The sequence below is a fragment of the Mustela nivalis genome (assembly GCF_964662115.1).
Source record: "Mustela nivalis genome assembly, chromosome: 5".
In the NCBI taxonomy this organism is placed as follows: Eukaryota; Metazoa; Chordata; class Mammalia; order Carnivora; family Mustelidae; genus Mustela; species Mustela nivalis.
The window spans coordinates 118732379-118749606 of NC_139024.1; the positions used below are offsets into that span (position 1 = coordinate 118732379).

The 17228-nt window shown below is 44.1% G+C and overlaps 1 protein-coding gene and 1 long non-coding RNA gene across 4 annotated transcripts in view; both read right to left on the reverse strand.

Moving 5' to 3' along the window:
• LOC309865825 overlaps window positions 1-13131 on the reverse strand; it is a 16638-nt gene extending 3507 nt beyond the window's left edge. The window contains exon 1 of the long non-coding RNA XR_014312275.1: window positions 12902-13131. This is a non-coding gene — a long non-coding RNA (uncharacterized lncRNA). The remainder of the gene's footprint in view (window positions 1-12901) is intronic.
• LOC309865787 (endogenous retrovirus group K member 7 Env polyprotein-like) overlaps window positions 1798-17228 on the reverse strand; it is a 1143634-nt gene continuing 1128203 nt past the window's right edge. For 2 of the 3 annotated variants that reach the window (XM_082732607.1, XM_082732606.1), the window contains exon 2: window positions 1798-4259. In XM_082732607.1, the coding sequence (XP_082588733.1) occupies window positions 2429-3430 (1002 nt within the window). In that variant the 5' untranslated portion in view covers window positions 3431-4259 and the 3' untranslated portion in view covers window positions 1798-2428. Of the gene's footprint in view, window positions 4294-17228 lie in introns of all 3 variants that reach the window. The other variant, XM_082732605.1, reaches the window with a different exon arrangement.

Here is a 17228-nt window from a genome sequence, read left to right on the forward strand (position 1 = left end):
AATACAGCAGAGTCCAGAATTAGATTCTGAACCGTTGAAGTTTAGTTTAAAATAGGGCATTTCAAACATATACAATGGGGAATGTACAGTCTCTTCAATAAATGGTGTTGGGAGATGGGACAGCAACATGCAAATAAATGAGAAGGAATCATTATCTCACTATATACCCCCAAAATAAACCAAAAATGGATTGAAGACATGAATGTAAGACCTGAAACCATTTAACTCCTGGAAGAAAACATAGGTGGTCAGTCCTTGACATCTACCTTGGTGATGAGTTTTTGAATTAGACATCAAAGGTAAAGGCCATAAAAGTAAAAATGAAAGGTGCATTTACATGAAGCCAAAAAGCTTTTGCACAGCAAAGGAAACCATCAACAAAATGAAAAAGCAACCTATAAAATGGGAGAAAATATTTGCAAATAATATGTCTGGTGAGGAATTAATATCCAAAATACATGAAGAACTCTTTCAATTTAGTAGCAAAAAAGCCCCAGTCGAATTACAAATTGGGCAGAGGATCTGAATACACATTTCTCCAAAGCATCCATACCAGTGACCGACAGGCCCATGCAAAGATGCTCAATATCACGAATCATCAAGACAAAGCAAATCCAATCCGAAACTGACATATCAGTTTACACTTGTTAGGACGGTATTATCAAATAGGCAAGAAGTAACAGGGGTTGTTGGCAGGACTGTGACAAAATGAACCCTTATGCACTGTAGGTGTGAAAGTAATTTGGTGCAGCCACTATAGAAAACAGTGCGAAAATTTCTAAAAAAGATTAAAAATAAGAATATCACAGGATCTGGGAATTCTACTTCTGGGTGTTTAACCAAAGAAAATTAAAACACTAATTTGAAAAGATAGTTGCATCCTTATATTCGTTGAAGCACTATTTACAGTAGAGAAGATATGGAAACAACCTAAGTGTCCATCACGAGATGAATGGGTAAAGCAAAAAAGGTATACATAATCAACGAATATTATTTAGCCATAAGAATGAAGTTTTTCCATTTGTGACAACATGAAGAGACCTTGAGAACATTATGCTTATTGAAATATGTCACACAGAAAAGGCAAATTAGAGTAATCTCACCTGTTTGTTGAACCAAAAAAAATAAAAAAACAAAACCCCCAAATACAAAAAGCCAAACTCACAAACACAGAGAAAAAATGGGTGATTGCCAAAAGTGGAAAGTTGGGGGTGGTAAATGAGTCTAATCTAGATATAGAAAAATTAAATGTAGGTGTTGAATTATGTCAAATAATATTTTATGATTCTATCAAGTTGGTCATATTTCTTTTCTCCTTTAACTTAGTATGATAAATTGCATTAATTAATTCTTATATGTTACAATAACCTTGCAGTCTGGGAGTAAATTCCACATAGTCATAATGTATTGTGCTTTTTGAATATCACTGGATTCAATTTGATCATTTTTTCTTAAGAATATGACATTATAGGAGTGACTAGGCTGTATATTTCTTTTGGTTACAGTGTCCTTGTTAGGTTTTCAAATAAAGGTTATCCTGGTCTCATTTTTTATTTACAAATGTTTTTTCTCTTTTTACTCTTTTGGAGGTTTGTATAAATTAGGGTGGTTTCTTTCTTAAATATTTTGAAGAATTGACTAGAGAGCTAAACTTGGGGTTTTGTTATGGGAAAGTGTCGCTCTCGCCAGCAAGAACGACCCGCAAACGTGATGAGTGGCAAACTTCTTTATTAGCTCCCTTTTCAAGCAGGCTTTGGCAATATATATATGTAAGCAGTCCAGCCCGACTATCCAATCACTGCCCCGTGCACGCGGTCTCCTCGTGGACCCTTATGTAACCACGTTGGGCTCTATTGTTTTCAAGCAGTGATCATGCGTTTCTCTCTTGGCTCCTGGTGCTGTTCATGTGTCAGCCACGAGCGCACCCATACCCTACCTAGCCAATCATTCTCACTTCCTCAACCTTCAGGCATTTCCGTCTACATGACTCCTTGCATCTGCTGGATGGCTCTCCACAGCTCCCCCTTTTTTATTTGTTTATATGGCAGGGATCGTGCCTGTCTTAGGTTGCCAATCCTCAGCACACATGCTTACCCGTCATCGGGTACTCCCCCTGGTCGAGGAGCCCCTGTCTTAGGTTGCTATGGTGAGGGATCAGTCTTACCCGTCTTTGGCTACCGATCCAGCATACTAAGCCATATTTGGGGGGAGGTACCAGCCTCCAGAGCCATCATGGCTTAGACCAAAGCCCGTTGCTGTAGCCGCTGTTGTCGCGCAATTCTACAGATGCATTTTAGAAGGAGTACTTGAGCCAGAATCATCAACATAATCAGGGCTCCTATGCCTGCCCAGTTTTTGAGGAATGAGACTGATTGTTATAACATACTAACCCAATCACTGACGGAGCCAAGAGATACTTGAGTGGCGTTCAAGGTGACACTCTGAGCCCACCGCGGTTGACTAGCTGGTGGTTACGTATGATAGTTTTCACCTTATAAACTTCTGCGAATATAATTTTAAGTGCACAAGGCAAGAGGCACATGAAAAGAACAATTACCACTAGTACTCCTACAATTGTTCCTACAACATACCATGTGTGCGTCAGGGAAGGGAAGTGAGAGAATAAAGAGCTCACAAAGCTTTCAGCAAGCTGAGCAACAGTTAACTTGGCATGAGGAGCCTCCTCAATGTCTAATATTTCTTGATGTAATTGCAACAGATCAAGGGATAGATTGGAGTTAGACCATACCCCCTCGAGATGGCGTTGTACTTGTTCCCAAGAAGTCTCAGAGGCATTATATTTTTTAGAGGTTACGCAAATCCAGTGATAATCGCTATGACACCGGATCCTGGTGCGCAATTTTAAGCTCTGAATTTCCTCCCCTAGAAATCTAACAGTATCATATAGTGCATTTAACCGGGTTTCAATCCTTTTATCTATATCTTCCTGAATTCCCAGCACAACAGAAGTGTTATGTGCGAGCTGGTCCACAGTATCAGCAGCATGCACAGCCTGAGCAAGGGACACAGACGCTGTGGTAGCTGTTGCAATTAGGGTGATTAAGAAGACTATCCCGAGTATCAACAGTCCTAGCTCTCGTCGGGGTCGACTTAGGGCAGCTTGTACGCGCTCCCACAATTCTAAACCGGGGTCAGAATACCATGGTTTGGAGATATTAACTGGGATCATAACAAATGGGGGCTGTTTTACTACTAATAATCCATCGCCTGGCAACATTCCTCGAATACAATTGGTTAGGGTACAGTTATAACAAGAGAAATGATAAGTGGCGTTATCCTTTTTTACTGTAAGGTTTCCTACAACCAGCATGAATGGATGGGGCACGCAGGCTTGGGGATATCTGAGTATTTGTCCAATATTCTCATATCCAAATATGGTCTTAGCGTTGCTGGTTTGCGGGACAAACATGGAGGCGTTTCCAAAAGCGGCAATAAGTTTCCATATCTCAGTTTGCACCGGGTAGCCGCACTGAGGAGTGAGAATTGGGGGTATTTTCGGACAGCATTCAGGACATCCGGAAGATATTACAGGCCCCCAATCCCAAAGCTCAAATCTATCCTCTAGTAAGTACTTAGTAGCATTTTGTCCTTGGCAGAGCCTCCAGGGTACTCCAATCCCCTTAGCGATACTTAAGTTAGCTGCACAAAGTGGAATATCCCGTGGGGCTATACCAGAGGTCACTATGGTGCTATTGGTAGTGTCAAGGCTAGCTATACTCACATCACTGTAACCAGTTCATGGGGAAACACTTAAACAGCGTGGTATTGTGCGCTTCATCGCAAAGCATATGGGATATACGTCAGAATAGCCCCTGTAGGATATGGCAGCCTGCTGTGGCCGGAGATGAACGGAAGAGGGAGGGCCTAGCAAGACAGTATCATTGACATACACAGGAAGAGGGCTCATATCCCATCCCACGGGCTGTAACAGGGGTGGGTCGGGGACGTATGCCCAATATAAAGAGCCCTGGATTGCCAACACGCGTTGCATTAAAATAAGCGTCAGGAGCAAACATGAGTTAGGGTGAGAAGATTGCACTCTATGCTGAGCCATTTGAAGAAGGGCCTGAAGCTGGGCAGTCTCTTGTCTCGGCCACAGTTGAACTGGCTCCGCCTTCATGGGAACAGGCTGCAGGACAGTCATCGTCGCTATCATCACCATCACCAGCACCCTCCACAGGTTCCACGGCCACCAGCCTGGTGAGGTGTTCCGGCACCCAGAGTGGAGCAGGCGCATCCTGTGGGAAAACACAAAGGGAACCTCGGTGCCACCTAAGCACCGGGTCGGGTCCCTTCCATAAGCCAGTAAAGACATCTTTCCATTTCACCATTGACTGCTGCATTTTCTGTTGGCCCCAATGACGTTCGGCGGACGAAGTGCCGTCCTTGTCAACCGTGAGAAAATTTAAAATAAAGGTGACCAGATTGGTGAGGTCATTGGGTGTACGATACTCCTCTCCAATTCCCCCTTTTTGTATTTTTTGCAAGGTGGTTTTGAAGGTTAGGTGCGCGCGTTCTACGATGCCCTGTCCTTGTGGGTTGTATGGTATTCCTGTGGTATGCTGAATATTAAAGCAGGCCATAAAGCTGCGAAAGCCTGCAGAAGTGTAAGCAGGGGCATTGTCTGTTTTTAGGTGTTTAGGTACTCCCCCAGCAGGCAAAGCTGCGTAGGCAGTGGGACATCACATTTTTGATATTTTCCCCTCGCAGAGGGGTCGCGCTAACAACCCCCGAGCAGGTGTCCACACTCAAGTGGACATACCTTTGCTGCCCGAAGGAAGGAACGTGTGTTACATCCATTTGCCACAGATGGTTAGGCAGTAGCCCTTTGGGATTTACCCCTAAGGAGGGCATGGGCAAGTGCACCACACAATTGCCACAAGACTTCACGATGTCTCGTGCGTCAGCTCTTGAGATGTGAAAGCGCGCCTTTAATGTTAGGGCATTAACATGCCATCTTTCATGATATCTTTTAGCATCTTCCAGAGCGCTACAAACATAAAAGCGCGCGGCCGCGTCAGCCATTCGGTTTCCCTCAGCTATAGGTCCCGGAAGGTCTGAGTGTGCTCTGAGATGTCCGATATAAAAAGGGGCACCACGGGAGAGTATGAGGTCTTGCAATTCAGTCAGCAGGGAGGAAATTTCTGATTGACTGGCTGAGATAATAGCAGTTTCAATAGATCTGGTAGCTACAACTGCATATTTACTGTCTGAAATAATGTTGATAGGCTGATTTTGAAACCTTTGTAGAACACACATAATTACCAACAACTCTGTTCTTTGAGCTGAGGTCGATGGCACAACAACCGGAATTACCTTTCCTTCCACCACGTAGGCGCCAGTTCCAGATTTGCTACCATCTGTAAACACTGTGAGGGCACCGACCAATGGCTCTAATCGGCAGGATTTAGGCCAAATGAGAGGTGTATTTTTGTAGAATTCAATTAGGGGGTGTGAGGGATAATGATTATCAAATGTAACAGGGTAGGCGACCGTCAAAATGGCCCAATCATCATTTTCATGTGTCAGAATGTTCACTTGGGTTTTGTCATAAGGGATTATACATGCATCGGGCAGTCTCCCGAGGACTTGTATGCTAGCTTTGAGTGTTTTGCTTGCCACCATAGCTACAGCTGCAGCATACTGGGTGATGACGCGGCTAAGATTATGGGGTAGGTAGATCCATAGCAGGGGTCCTCCTTGCCATAATGCTCCTGTGGGTGATCCAGGGGATGGGATAACTATGGCATTTATAGGCTTATCCGGGTCACATCTATCTGCTGCTGTTAAGGCTAGTCTGCTTTCAACCAACTGCAATGATCTAAGGGCAGCTGGGGTAAGAGTTCTTGGGGAGTCTAATCTAGAATCTCCAGGCAGGATATCAAATAAGGGTTTCAATTCTGCTGTAGTGATTTTTATATATGGTCGGATCCAGTTAATGTCCCCTAGAAGTTTCTGGAAGTCATTCAATGTGTGCAGGTGATCCCTACAGATCTGTACCAATTGAGGTTTTACTGTTGCGTTAGAGAGCTGCATACCAAGGTATTTCTGTAAGTTTCCTACTTGGATCTTTTCAGGGGATATAGTTAGTCCCCACTCTGCCAACTGCTTCTGTAGAAAAGTTAGAGCCGAGGGCAGAGACCTCTCATTTGGCCCACAGATCAGGATGTCATCCATATAATGATAACAAAGTAGGTTTGGAAATGCTTTTCGAAAAGGTTCCAATGCTCGACTCACATACAACTGACATAAGGTGGGGCTATTAGCCATCCCTTGAGGGAGTACTCTCCATTCATATCTTTGATCTGGCTCAGCATGATTAATTGATGGCAGAGTAAAGGCAAAGCGCTCCATATCCACAGGGTGTAAAGGAATGGAGAAGAAACAGTCTTTGATATCGATTATGATAGAGGGCCAATTTTTGGGTAACGCTGTCACGACTGGGAGCCCCAACTGAATGGGTCCCATGACCTGCATTTGATCATTAATTTGTCGCAGGTCATGTAACAATCGCCATTTGCCTGATTTCTTTTTTATCACAAATATGGGAGTATTCCACGGGGACGTGGATTCTTGAATATGTCCTGCTTTGAGTTGTTCTTGGACTAATTCTCTTGCTGCTTGTAGCTTGTCTTTTGTTAAAGGCCACTGAGGCACCCAGCGCGGCTCCTGTTGTTTCCAAGTTATTCGAATTGCCTCAGTGGCCGCTAGGAAAAACCCTGACCTCCCATGGAAGGGGGATCGGGATCTCCCTGGCCCTTGGCTCCAAGGCCTTGGCCAGGCTTATATCCCATGTTCCTCATTATGGTTTGGGAGGCCTCACTATACAGTTTTTCAATAGTAAGTCTAATATCCATCTGCTCCAGCACATCGCGTCCCCACAGAGAAACGGGGGTGGCACAAACATATGGTTGGAAAATGCCTTTATGTCCCTCCTCATCTTCCCAATCTAAGGATGCGGCACTAATATCTGGGCTGGTAGCTACCCCTAATCCTCGGAGGGTTTGATTAGCCTTAACTAGGGCCCAGGCTTTTGGCCAATCTAGATGATTAATAATACTTTTGTCTGCTCCTGTATCTAGGAGCCCCCAAAATGGCCTTCCTCTGATCCTTAATTTAAGCATGGGCCTCTCTTTCATGCCCATGGTAAGGCACGCGAGGGAAGATCCTGTGGATCCTAGGCCACCCTTCCTCACCTGGCCTGTGGATGGATATTTTTCGTGATCGCTGGGCAATATTAGGAGCTGTGCGACTCTATCCCCTGGATTTATAATGTTAATACCCCTCGGGGATGAAATCAGAATCTTAACCTCCCCTTTGAAATCGGGGTCAATGACTCCCGGGTGGACCTGAAGGCCCCGCATAGTGGAGGAGCTCCTACCAAGGAGGAGCCCCACCGTTCCTTTTGGAGGCCCTCCATGCAGGTCAGATGGCATGGCTTGCACCCCCATTTCAGGCGTTAGGACCATTCGGGTGGTGGCACAGACGTCAAGTCCGGCGGAACCTGTTGTGGCTCTCCTGGGCCCTGCGTGGATTGGCCCTCCTGATTGGAAGGTGGGAAAACCCATCGCGGCTTGGTAGGTAGGGACATTGCCACCCCGTACATTTGATTCGGGCCCCGGGGTGTGGGGCCCTGCCTCCCGTTTTTTGAATTCCCCCAGTTGTTAGGAGGCAACGGGTTCCCCTCAACGTCCGCCACGGAGCGACATTCATGTGCCCAGTGATTTCCCTTCCTACATCGCGGGCAAAGCTGAGGCTTTAAGCCCCCTGGCGGTATTTTTGGGTATACCTTCCCAGCCTGGGTTCCACGCTGCGGGCAATTCCTCTTAACGTGTCCTTCCTGGCCACATTGAAAGCATCCTTTAGAGCGGGCTCCTCCCTGACTCTGCATGGCTTGTGCGAAAGCCGCTGCCATGACCTGTCCCTGAATTATGGGTCCCGTTATATCCCTGCAAACTTTGATATAAGCTGATAGGTCCTTTGCTTTCCAGGGTCTGATAGCCTCCCTACACCATTTATTGGCATTCTCGTAGGCTAATTGTTTGATAAGTGGCATTGCTGTATCAACATCCCCGAACATTCTGCCTGCGGTCTGCATTAATCTATCCACAAAATCAGCATAGGGCTCGTTGGGTCCTTGCAATACTTTGGATAATTGGCCTTGCAAGTCTCCTGCCCCTCTCAGAGTCTTCCAAGCCCTGAGGGCCGCCGTGGCTATCTGTTGATACACCGCAGGGGGGTATGTACTCTGCACTTGGGCCCCGAGGTATGGCCCCGTGCCCGTCAGCATTTCTAAATTCCATTGCGGGTTACCTGCGGCTGCATTTCTCCGTGCTGTGTCCTGACAATTGTCCTGATTTTGGATTTTCCATTCTAGATATTGTCCTCCACTTAATACCGCTCTGGCCAAGTTGGCCCAATCCTCGGGAGCGAGGTAGAGTGCTCCCAGCGGGAGACCGTAAAGGCTGCCTGGGGTCCATAGCCGCTAACTGCCTCCTTCAGCTGCTTTACCAACTTAAAATCTAGTGGCTGGTGGTACCTCTGCTGATTCTGATCTTCTAACAACTGGAAAAAAGCCTTTTCCCAGGCTAAGGACCTCTCTCCAATTTTCCGCGGCGCAGCCCGAACAATAGCACGTCTTGGTGCAGCTGGGCTTATAAGGCGGGGGCCACTCATGGGGTGGCGCCGTGGGGCTAGAATGTGGAAGCGGCGTAACTTCCGCTTTTAATTTCGACTGCGCCACAACTGCGGCTTCCGCCCCTGCTCTCAGCTGCGCCATTACTTCTCCCTGCACTCTTAACTCTCCTAATGCTTTTTGCAATTCCGCCTCCTTATCCTCAAGTCGTTGCCTCATGGCTTCCAAGTCTGTCTGGAGACCGGGAGATTCCTCCTTCTTGTTGTTTGCCTCTATCTTTCCTAGCTCCTGTAACTCGCTTTCTGACATCCCTTCTGAGCTTTCGCTTTCGGAGTCAGAGCCTCGGGAGGAGCCCTTACGGGATTCTTCTTTCACTTGCTCAAAAACTTCCCCTCCCTGTAGTACTGCTCTCTGCAGGGGCTCTCGGGAGGATTGCAAACATACTTTCACCAGGGACCACACGGCGAGAGTCCCCGGGGATGTAGAGGGGCAGCGTTTTAAGTCCTCGCCCAGGTGTTCCCATTGTGGCACATTTAGGAGCCCTTCTTCTATAAACCAGGGGGCAATCTCTCCCACTTCTTTCAAGAAGGCCCGGGCTGTTTTTGCCTTTAAGGGGGTCCCGTTTGTCTTGAGAACGTCTTTTAGGGGATCTTCCATTCTACATCTACTAAGCTCGTTCCCCATCCCGAGGAAACCTTTACTTGTATCGTCCCTGCAGATCGTCAAAAGCCGCCTAACCTCCGATCGTCTCCAGGGAACTTCCCTGTCAATGGACAGTTATTGGTGCACTCCTTACCTTATCGTTGCTCTATCTCAATCTCCGTTTTGCGATGCGGACAAATCCCGGGTTTCGGCACCAGATGTCGCTCTCGCCAGCAAGAACGACTCGCAAACGTGATGAGTGGCAAACTTCTTTATTAGCTCCCTTTTCAAGCAGGCTTTGGCAATATATATATGTAAGCAGTCCAGCCCGACTATCCAATCACTGCCCCGTGCATGCGGTCTCCTCGTGGACCCTTATGTAACCACGTTGGGCTCTATTGTTTTCAAGCAGTGATCATGTGTTTCTCTCTTGGCTCCTGGTGCTGTTCATGTGTCAGCCACAAGCGCACCCATACCCTACCTAGCCAATCATTCTCACTTCCTCAACCTTCAGGCATTTCCGTCTACGTGACTCCTTGCATCTGCTGGATGGCTCTCCACAGGAAAGAATGGATTTATTTTCTTTATTAGCTAAAAAATTCATTTTATACATCATTTGTGAGTTTTGATACATTGCATATTTTGAGTAATTTATCCTCTACATACAAATTTATTTTTATAAACTTATTAATAATATTTACTATTATTACTTCATAATGAAGAATCTGTGGGACTAAAACAAAACATAAAATCTTTGTGTTATTTGAGTTCCAGAAGGAGATGAAAAAATAGGTGACACTGAAAAACTTTATGAGGGTAACTTGAATGAATATTCCAAACCCTGGAAAAGATATGCACCTAAAGATTCAAGGAGCTGTGTAAACTCAAAACAAATGGTAAGATAGTCAACAAAAGCACTCACATAATAAAAATTGCATTAAATGTAGATGACCTAAACCATCAATTAACAGACAAACATCAGTTTGGAAAAAAAATGACCCAACTGTGTGTTCTACAAGAAACTCATTTAAAATTTAAGAATATGGGAAGTCTGAAATAGAAGAATGGAAAAAGATAAGCCAAGAAAACAATTACCAAAAAAAAAAAAAAAAAAGTAGAGATAGCTGTATGAGTTAAAGTAAGGTTCAGATGGAAGAAAATGGCCACAGGTGCAGAGATGTGATACATAATAATCATAATGATAATCTTCCAAGAAGATATAGCAATCCTAAACGTGTATGTACCAAACAACAGAGTTGCAAAGTAGATGAAACAAAAACTGATAAAACTGAAAGAAGAAATATACAAAAGCACAAATATACTTGAAGGCTTCAATAGTCTTTTTGAGCAATTAATGAAACCACTAGACGGAAATTCAGCGAGACTATAGAACTCAACACCATCAACCAACATGATCTAATTAACACAGACCATTCCACCAAACAGGAACAGAACATATCCTTTTCAAGTGTCCATGAAATTGTTGTGAAGATAGATGGTCTCATGGGCCATATAGAAACTTAAACAAATGCTAAAGAGCTGAAATGTTACAGATTGTGTTCTTTGCATACAGTGGAATTAAGCTAAAAATCAGTAACAGAGGGGAAGCTGGGTGGCTCAGTCAGTTAAGTGTTGGACTCCTGATCTCAGCTCAGGTCTTGATCTCAGGATTTTGAGTTCAATCCCCATGTTGAGTTCTATGCTGGGTGTGGAGTCGACTTAAAAAAAAAAAAATCAACAATAGAAAGATAACCAGCACAACTCCTAACACCTGAGCCCTGAACAATGTATTTGGATCAGAAAGGATGTCTTAAGGAACATATAAGATACATTAAACCAAATGAAAGGGAAAATAACACATTTTGAAAATATATCTAATTTGTGACACATAATTAAAGCAGTAATTAGAGAAATACATAGTTTGAAATGCATACATTAAAAAAAAGAGAAAAGGGGAATTATCAATAATCTATGTTCCCAACTCAATAATGTAGAAAAAGTAGCAGAAAAATAACCTAAAGCAAGGTGAAGAGAAGAATTAGTACATATAAGAGCAGAAATGAACAAAACTGGAAAAAAGAAAACAAAAGAAAAAAAAGTGACACATAAAGTTTGTTCTTTGAAAAGGTCAATGGAATTGACAAAAATTTCAGTAATGTTAGAGGGTGGAGGGACTGTAAAATACCCTAGAAAGTGTGAAGGCACTTTGAGATTGAAAAACCAAGGTGGGAACTCCATATAGTTTATAGAGTTTTATTCAGGGACATGTATAGACAGGAAGGATCCAGCAGCTGGCAATCCATACACCTGTGCAGCTAGACTTAGGTTACAGATTTTACAGAGTGGGGGGAAATACAGGAGGGCATGTAGTGACATCAGGGGTTTGACAAAGTTGATTCATAAACAACATTTAATGTATTTGTGACACTATGTGTACACAGGAGGGGGAAAAACTGTTATTTCTAACAGTTATCTAACAGATATATGGAAGACTGGAATAAGCCTCCCTGCATTCTGCTCATGGCCTACAGTTCCAAGGAATATACATTAACCTCCAAGGGGCCTGGGATGTGGAGCCCCAAGGGAGTCATCAAGACAATGTGGGCAGGATAGCAGGCCAAAGAAGGATCGGTACCATCAGCACTCCTGCCCTCCTCCCCCAGCACCTTTATAACCTGGACAATCTTTTACATGCCATTCTTTCATGATTGCCCTAGAGCCAGATATTAGGATGTGACTTGCATCCTTATATCCCAGAAACAACATAAATAGCAACATGAAACTGGTATAGGACAAAATAAAATACTTAAAACTATAGTTCCCCAGCAAACTGGAGAAGACATAAGCCATGTACTGAGGGCATCAGCCAAAGAGATCTTCTCTAAATGAGTAATAACCTTTTGTGTATGAGACATTACATTCAGTAATCCACAGACCTGGCAGTTGGAACAATTGCAAATTTCAATATCACTGGTGACCTATGACAGGCAGATGCTTCCTGAGGGAACAGGGAGGGACATCAACAGTGAGGGCAGGGACAATAAGACAAATGTTTTAAAGACAATGCATATGGCAAATCTTCATGTGGCAACAACACAGTAGTTGTTTCATCCCCATGAGCCAATATCCTGGCTTAGGTACCTTTCCTGAGGGAATAATAGCAGAAATTTTGTCCCTGATATTATCAGAGACTTTGTCTCTATTGTACATGGGCATTGGAGTGGGACCCATAATAATAATCACATCTCAATACCAAGTATCAGAGGTCCAGAGGCAGTTATTTATGTGCATGTTGGGTTCTGACCAAGATAAAACAAGAGATCAAAGGCAGAACTGGATGTGAGCCCTTGTTCCCAAGGATTAGGACACCAGGTCACCAGGGTTGGGGGGAAGGGGATATTTTGAGCCAATTTCGAATGAACTTAAGTCTTACTGTTGCAGGATTGCAGGGTTCTTGTGCCAAGGAGTTAAAGAATGAATCTTGCGGACATAAAAGGGCAAAGTGAAGTGAAAGTTTATTAAATGAAGGTGAGAACATAAAGGAAAGAAAAAGCTCCCGAGAGTGAGTGGGCTTCCAAGTGGATTGACATTGAGGGCTTTTACGAACAATCTTTTTTTTTTTTTTAATTTTTCATTTTTTATAAACATATATTTTTATCCCCAGGGGTACAGGTCTGTGAATCGCCAGGTTTACACACTTCAAAGCACTCACCAAAGCACATACCCTTCCCAATGTCCATAACCCCACCCCCTTCTCCCAACCCCCCTCCCCCCAGCAACCCTCAGTTTGTTTTGTGAGATTAAGAGTCACTTATGGTTTGTCTCCCTCCCAATCCCATCTTGTTTCATTGATTCTTCTCCTACCCACTTAAGCCCCCATGTTGCATCACCACTTCCTTATATCAGGGAGATCATATGATAGTTGTCTTTCTCTGCTTGACTTATTTCGTTAAGCATGATATGAACAATCTTTTATAGAAAACTGACCACGGAACGTAAACTTCTTGGCATCACCACGTGATGATTACATCACGCCATGATTACTTCTCCTCTGAAGTTTGGTAACTTTCAGTGGTCACTTTGTAACTATCAGGAAAATATCTCATCTTGACCTTTAAGACAAAGGAGGTGGATTTGTTTTATTTTTTATCTCTGGTTTTGTATGCTTCAGCATTTTTCCATATCTGGGATTTCTGTGAGGCTGGTCACGTAACCCCTTACCTATCTCTCCCTACCTAGTCCTGCCTGTCCCTCACTCATTCCTTCCTCTGGAACAATAACCCTAACTGCCCTTAGGGAATGGGACGATGACCACTCTTGCAGCTTCCTGTGGAAATGGGGCGGCAGACAGTGCGGCAGTAGAATCTATCCAGGGATTGTTCCAAGGAGCCTTGGTATGGCTCCAGGGGCATCACTATGAACAGCAAATGGTGCGTGCATCAGCACATGCAAAAGAATAAGCATGCAGGAAATGTTAGGCTCAAAATTGTGATCACTTCTCTTAGATAAGCTCCCCAATTACCAATTCCAACAACTAGACAGTGGATTTCTCGATTATTTTTTAATATTTTATTTATTTATTTGACAGAGAGAGATCACAAGTAGGCAGAGAGGCAGGCAGAGAGAGAGAGAGAAGGAAGCAGGCTCCCTGCCGAGCAGAGAGCCCGATGCGGGACTCGATCCCAGGACCCTGAGATCATGACCTGAGCCGAAGGCAGCGGCTTAACCCACTGAGCCACCCAGGCACCCGGATTTCTCGATCTTAATTGATCATGAATGTCCCCTACTAATTGGAACACCTTGTGGGAGTTTTCAGTATGTTAAAACAACACATGTGAGGAACTCCTCACCCACCAAATGGTGTAGCCAATGGTGGAGAGTCAGTAGTGGCCTGGTGCCCAGAAGTCCCTCTCTGACTTCACTTAATTCTTGGCTGAGTGCATCTAGTGCCTGGGACATATCATTGCGAGTCCTGCTGAGTGAGCTTACTGTTTTGCTTATTTTATGTTGTAAGTCCCAGGAGTCCCACCAAAGAGATAGTCAAAGCTATTGTATCTGCTTCTGATGGGAGGATGACATTATCATTGCAATCAGATGACAAATGCAGCAAATCTCCCTTTTGGCTTTTGGGTTTGGACAACATTAATAGTCCCACTTGTCTCAGGAAACATAATCTTGTAAAATTATGGGAAATATTGGGAATAGTATAGTATACCTTATTGGGAGTAGTATAGTATTCTATCTACCTATCAATCTATCATCTATCTAGTTATATATATATATATATTTTTTTTTTTTCACAATATACCTTATTGTGACAAAACAAAGACCAGGGGATGCCTGGGTGGCTCAGTTGGTTAAGCGGCTGCCTTTGGCTCAGGTCATGATCCCAGCGTCCTGGGATCGAGTCCCACATCAGGCTCCTTGCTCCGCAGGGAGCCTGCTTCTCCTCCTTCCACTCTGTCTGCCTGTGTGCTCGCTCTCTCTCTCTCTCTCTCTGTCTCTGACAAATAAATAAATAAAATCTTTAAAAACAAAAACAAAAACAAAGACCAGGCCCTGCTAAGTGAAAATCGACCTGTGGTGATGGAATGTAGAGAGTAAACTCATACTGTTGCATTGGGGTGTTCTAATCAATACAAACACAATTAGGTTTTAGTATATGCTTTAGTCCCAGAGGGGGTCTAGGTGCTGCTGTGAGAGCAGGGGATCATGTCTTTTGACTTAATTTTAAATTTTATAGCTTGGCCTGTGTTGCTCCAATGCCAATGAGGTTATTGACAAATAAGTCTTGAGGACCATGACCTTCACTATACGACACTGGCACCGTTTCTTTATGTTTACACCGGACGTAAACAGAAGTTATTGGTAGACAAGGATTTTAAGGGGTCAGAGTTAATAAAATCATGAATTAAGATGAATGGTATTCAATGTCTGGATTTCCCCTTTGCATTTTCACACACAAATATTCACCAGCATCTAGCAGGTGCTAACAGCTAATTGTATGGAAAAGATTTCATTTTGATGCTTGTATTGGTCAGTTAAATTAGGAAACAAAAAGATCTCATGACCTTTTGTGGGCAGATAGTATGTCACCTTTTTTCCATGTTGGGGCCCACTGGGGGGGAGCAGTTGGACCAACAGGTAAGAGCCAGGGGCCTCCCTAGAGTTGCATTAATAACTTCTGGTGTTAAGATGGTACATTTCAAGGCCAAAGTGGCCTGGATTACAGTCCACCTGATGGGTAAGCTAACATATAGATTACCTTCATAGTGGATTACTCGCTTATTTTTCTTGAATAAGAACCAGAGATCTTCGACTGGTTCACAGGAATCAGTGGGATTGTCTTCGGAGGAGGTTGGGGGATCCTTATCTCTATGTTCACTGGTCCAGGGCTTAACTCGAGAGTGATGAATGAAGGACTCCAGACCTGCATCTTTAACAGCAGCAGGAGTAGAAAGGACGGCCATGTGTGGACCTGCCCAGGTCTGTTTCACAGAGGGTGTGTTAGTGGGGATGGCTTTTATGACTATCATATCCCCTGATTGACAAATGTGGGTGCCCTGCTGTCTTTCCCGTCCTTCAGACAGTTGTCTAAGCTGTTGTTGGGCTAGAAGGCTAAAGAAGTGATAAGCTGGATCTGAACATTCAGTTTAGGATTTTTAGGAAATCATTAGTAAGAGAGCATGACCTTAGAGCGTCTCATATGGACTAAGTCTCTGAATGAGAGGAGGATTCCGTATTCTTGCTGAAGCCATGGGAAGTACATTAATCCAAGGCCCCTTAAGGATATCATTCATTTTTCAACTTTTCCAGAAGACTGAAGTCTCTAGGCAACATGGTATTAGATTCCTAAAGCCTTAGAGTCCTCTTGGATCACAGTGGCCTTAAAAGAAGACCCATTATCACTTTGTGTGCCCCGAGGCAGCCTAAATTTGGGTATTACTTCATTTAACACCTTTATGACTACCTGAACTTTCTCAGTTCTACGTGGAAAGGCTTCCAACCAGTTAATAAAGGGAACTACCAAGACCAGAGGCATTGGAATCCTCAGGATTTGGGTATATGAGTGACATCTATCCTAGTCGTCTCCAGGATAATCTCCTGTGTGCTGGTGACCAGCAGGGACTAAAGATTTTGCTTTAGGATCATTCTGAAGAGAGTCATCACAGGCTGATACTGCCTATTAACAAATAGTTTTGTTAATCCCCATTGAATCTCCTCAGGGGAACTAGGAGATTCAATGGGGATTAACAAATAGTTTTTCTCTCCAGCCTTCAGGATGGCTGCAGGAGTGGTTCTGAAGCTAGAGATAGATTGTTTCTGTATGAGTGGGGCCTCCAGGGTACAGCCGCCTTTGCTATAAGGTCTGCCAGTGCATTTCCCCGGGGAATGTTCTCTGTGCCCTCTTCGCCCTCTTCGTGACCTTTACAATGAGTAACCCCCACCTCCTCAGGCAGGAAGAGGGTGTTAATAACTGGTCTATTTCTTTACAATATTTAATTGGCGAACCACTGGCTGTTAAATAGTTACATTCCTTCCAGATGGCTGCATGAACCAGCAGAAGTAGAAAGGCATATTTAGAGTCAGTGTGTATGTTTACCGTTTTTTCTTTACTTGGCTCCAGAGCTCAGGTCAAGGCTATTAATTCTGCTGGCTGTGCCCTGGGGCCTGGGGGAAGAGGTTTACTCTCCACTATTTCAAAAGGTGTAATAAGAGCATATTCTGCTTTTCGACTTCCCTGCTCTCTGTATGAGCTTCCACGGGTACGGAGAGTCCAGCCAGGGTGAGTGAGGACTTTCTTCAGCAGATCTGACCTTGCTGCATAATCTTGAACAATACTGTGTTCACAATCATACTTTAATTGAGTCCCACCTTCCGGGAGAAGAGTGGCAGGATTTAATATTGGACAGGATATTATGCAGACAGC